This window comes from Apteryx rowi, unplaced genomic scaffold (assembly GCF_003343035.1).
Source record: "Apteryx rowi isolate R43461 unplaced genomic scaffold, aptRow1 scaffold_67, whole genome shotgun sequence".
Taxonomy (NCBI): domain Eukaryota; kingdom Metazoa; phylum Chordata; class Aves; order Apterygiformes; family Apterygidae; genus Apteryx; species Apteryx rowi.
In genome coordinates this window covers 795,470-799,483 of record NW_020450949.1, presented here as the reverse complement: position 1 = coordinate 799,483, position 4,014 = coordinate 795,470, and the positions used below count along the sequence as shown (strand labels likewise).

The following is a 4,014-nucleotide window of genomic DNA, read 5'->3' as shown; positions in this document are numbered from 1 at the left end:
GGCTCTTCCCAGCCAGCTCCCCACCAGGGCAGCACGGAGCCTGGATCACAACCCCGTCGGGGGGGGCTCTCCCCCACCAGCTCCCCACCGGGGTGGCACAGAGCCCCGCTGCACCCCAGCCTCCCACGGGAAGGGGATTCGGACCCCGGGAAGCAGCACATCCCACAGCCGGCTGGCAGGGAGCTCCCCAACCTGCTTTGCTGGCGCATTGCTCCCTCCAAGGGGCTGAGACTTTCCCCCCAGGTGGAGCATGGTCCAGCTGGCATCCCCTCGCAGCCTGGATAGGCAGCTGCAAGCCCCAGGCGCCAGCACCCTGCTCGCACAGGAGCGGTTCAAGGCCCAGGGCAGGAGACTTTCCCCAGGCACCGAGACCCAAGCCTTCCTGCACCCGTCACGCCTCAGTGCAGCTCTGTTTTCTGCTGTGCTGCAGAAGTCGGCCGCAGAGCTCTGAGTGCACAGACATTTCCCAGTGCCCCAGGGAGCACACCCACGCCACCGCACTTTCCTCACGAGTTCATCCAGAGAGACGGYGCAGCCAGCCCAGCGTGCCAGCCATGCCCCCACGAAACCCTCTCCAGCTCCCCTCCGCTGGGCAGCACTGCTAACCAGCCTGGCTGCCTCTTCCCCAAGCAGCACTGGTGATCGAGTGGGTCCCAGAAAGCCTGGGAAGGGTCCCGCACATCCCAGAGACACCAGGCTGGACAGTACCTGCTTGGCCAAGGTGGAGCAGGTCCCTCCTGCTTCTTGACCTCTGCTCCCAGGCTAGACAGAAATCTGAGCCAACTGCAAAGTGGCAGTGAAGGTCCCTAAAACACCTGCACTTCCTTCCATCTCCCCAGAGCAGGAGATTAAGGCATGTGCCGGAGTGCACAGTGTGAGGCAGAGGGTGGAGCAGGGCCCCAAAAGCAGAGTGTGCACCATGGATGAGGTGCTCCAGGGACAGAGTCTGGCCAAGGGTGATGGTTTCTTTCTGCCCAGGCCTCAGGTTTGCACAGGTCTCACAYGAAATGCATTTGGCCACAGATACACCAAGGGGAGGTCACACACTGACCATCCTCTGAGCTGCCACCCAGGGCCACAGCAAAGGCTATGCCACGGCGCCCTGCCCTGCCTTGCTCTGCACCAGCACTCCCAACATCGCACTCTTCCGGCTGCCCGCAAACCAGGGCAGGGAGAGCTGCCTGCACGCAAGGGGCTCCGGAGGAGAGTGCTGGCAGCGAGCAGCGCTGGGGCCAGACCTGCCTTGTCGTTGGCCCTGATCCTGCTTACGGGCAGAAGCTCTCAGCACACAACCCCGGCTGTCCTTGGGGCAGCCGGCTGCAGCCGGGACAGCAGATCTGGCCCTGGCGCACACAAGCTGCAGCTGCAGGGAGCTGCTGTCGGCTGCGGGGCTCAGTGTCTCCGGGGCGTGCGTGCCGAGGCGAGCGCCGGTCGGCCCCGCAGCCGAGGGTGAGSGATGGGTGCACGAGCAGCCCGGACGTGGCTGAGCCCCGAGGAGAGCATTGACACGCGAGCAGGGCACCCACGAGCCGCAGCGGCCACCCCGAGTGCTGCCTGGCCTCTTGCAGCAGCCCGCTCCGGGGTTATACAAGCACTGCAAGCCCTGGGCAGATAAGCAGCTTGCCCAGTGCAGTCGAGAGCTAACAGCATGTGACGGGGGGGAGGAGGCGGTGGGGGGAGAGATGATTAAGCAGGAAGGACAAGTTCAGCAGAGTTAGGCACCATCCTGGCCCTGGGCCAGCCCTGATCTGCACCCTGGGCACTGCAGAGCAACCCGGCGGAGGCTGCAACGCTGCTGGCCCGGGGACCCTCCGCGGGGCCGGCTCCAGCAGCGAGCGCCCGGCGGGCCGGGCTGCCCCACGCCCCAGGCGAACAAGGGCGCATTGTGCAGGGCTGGCAGCGGGACGCCGGCCAGGCGCCCTCCCGGGGCCCTGTGGTCGGCACTGCGGTGCTACGCCACGCTGTGCACCTGCCGGCCCCGGGAACCGCAGCAAGGCTCCCACGGGAGAGGCAGGAACCGCCCGGGGAGACCCAAGCTCCTTAGCCCGGGCTGGGAGCCGTCACCAGCGCACAGCTCATCACCCCAGAGCCCGACGCCCCTCGGCACAGCCGGCACGCCTGCCGCCCCGGCCGCCTCTCCTGCCCATTCCCTGCCCTCGCCCTCACCGTCTCCCACGCGACGCCTCCGGGGTCTGCACTGCGCCGACGGCCCCTCTCTGCCCCGCCAGCACATCCCTCCCCTGCCCGGGGCAGACCCGGCTCCAGGCCCATGGTGCCAGTGGTCCCAGGGCTTCTCCGTCGCTCGCTGGCAGGAGGCAGCTCCRCTCCCGGGGCCCCGCAGAGCGGCCGCACTCACTGCGGCTCTCCACAGCCCGTGCCGCGGGTGCCGGGCTGCTGACGGCCTCTGCCTTCCTCCGCAGGACACAGACAACTCCGGTGCCACTATCCTACACCTCGCAGCCCGTTTCGGGCACCACGAAGTGATCGACTGGCTCCTCCGCTTCGGAGGCAGCGACCCCACGGCAGCCACGGACACGGGAGCGCTGCCTGTCCACTACGCTGCAGCCAAAGGAGATTTCCCTTCCTTGCAACTTCTCTTAGGACACTGCCCAAGGTAACAGCCCTCCGCTTCGGGGGGGCCACGCGGGTCCTGCCGGCCGGGCTGCAGCCCAGGAGGAGAGGCCGTCGCGGATGGGCTTGCGCTGGCGCGGAGGAGCGGGGTCCCGCTGCCAGCCTGGGGCTGCCGGTCCCCCACGGCCAGGGGCACGGCGCCGGGGCGGCTGCCCGCGAGGTGCCCGCGTGCCCGCTGCAGGGCCGCGGCCTCGCTCCGCGCCAGCTCCCGGGGCRCCGCGGCAGCGTTATCGCCCGGGCAGTCAGCTGCCCGTTCTTTATGGCCCGGAGAGAAAGGGCGAGGAGGAGAGCTGCGAGCGCTGGCAGAAATATTGCTGCCGGCCCCGCGCGGCGCTGAGCGGGATTTGTTCCCGGCGCTTTTGGCGGGGGGTGATAACACAGCCGCCTTTGTCYGCCCCGGCGTTATGTAAATGGATCAGGCCGCCGCGCACGGCAGGGAAATGACCTTCCTGTTGCTGCAGCAGCGCGGGCTGTGGGCACCACGGCCGCTCCCCGGCACGGAGGCTCGGGGCACCAGGCAGCCTTCCCGCAGGCTGCTTTGCCCGCCCCATGCCCGGGAGCCCGTGGGGTTTCAGGGCTCCTGCCGGGCAACCGCGACGCTGCCGGCTCGCTGGGCCCTGGGGGACACGGCGCGAGGAAGCAGGGCACCCTCGCCCCGAGCCAGGCCGTGCGATTATGCGGGCTCTAATCTGCTTTCCCACGGTGGGCAGAGGCTGCTGCTATAAATAACCGCGGCCCGGCCGTGGGGATCAGCCTGCCGGCCGCACCGTGCCATGCTGCTCCGGGAGCGCCACGGGGTGAGGGGGCGGGTGGCAGGGACGCTCTCCGGCACTGGCCTCCCCGACCCRGCCAGCAGCCTCCTCTTCCTCGCAGCCAGGAGTGCGCTGCCACCACGGCGGGCTCCCGGCCGGGGCTCTGCCACGCGCACGGGGCAGCCCTGAACACCGGCAGCTTCGCCGGCAGCAACACGCAAAGCACCTTCCYGGCAGCCCGTTCCCAGCCAGGCGCTTGCAGGTGCAGCCCAGCCGCCCCCACCCCAGCTTACTCACCACGGGCAGCCTCCCAGCCCCAGCACCCGCCCCCGGCATTTATCCCCTCCCCAGGTGTGCCCAAGCATGCATTAACCCTGTCCGCCCCAGGCCGGGGGGGCACGCGGGTCCCCCAGCCCCGCGGCGCCGGGACCCCGTACGCGCAGGCCTGCGTTAAACGCGCTGGGCGGCAGCGCTTCTACATTGAATTTCATGCTCCTGCTGGGGTTACTTTCGCTGCAATCACCTGCCTTCCCGAGCGAAGAAAGCCCTGAATTATTTACCGCGCGCGCCCGCCCTGCTCCCAGGCCCTGCGGCTCGCGGCAGGCTCCGTTACAGCTGTGAAATTCAATGC

At 68.9% G+C, this 4,014-nt stretch overlaps 1 protein-coding gene across 1 annotated transcript in view; it reads left to right on the top strand.

The window, feature by feature from the left end:
- Positions 1-919: 919 nt before the first annotated feature.
- The window catches only part of ESPN (espin), a 12,741-nt gene continuing 9,646 nt past the window's right edge, over positions 920-4,014 (top strand). The window contains exons 1-2 of the mRNA XM_026085434.1: positions 920-985; positions 2,421-2,614. Of these exons, the coding sequence (XP_025941219.1) occupies positions 920-985; positions 2,421-2,614 (260 nt within the window). The remainder of the gene's footprint in view (positions 986-2,420; positions 2,615-4,014) is intronic.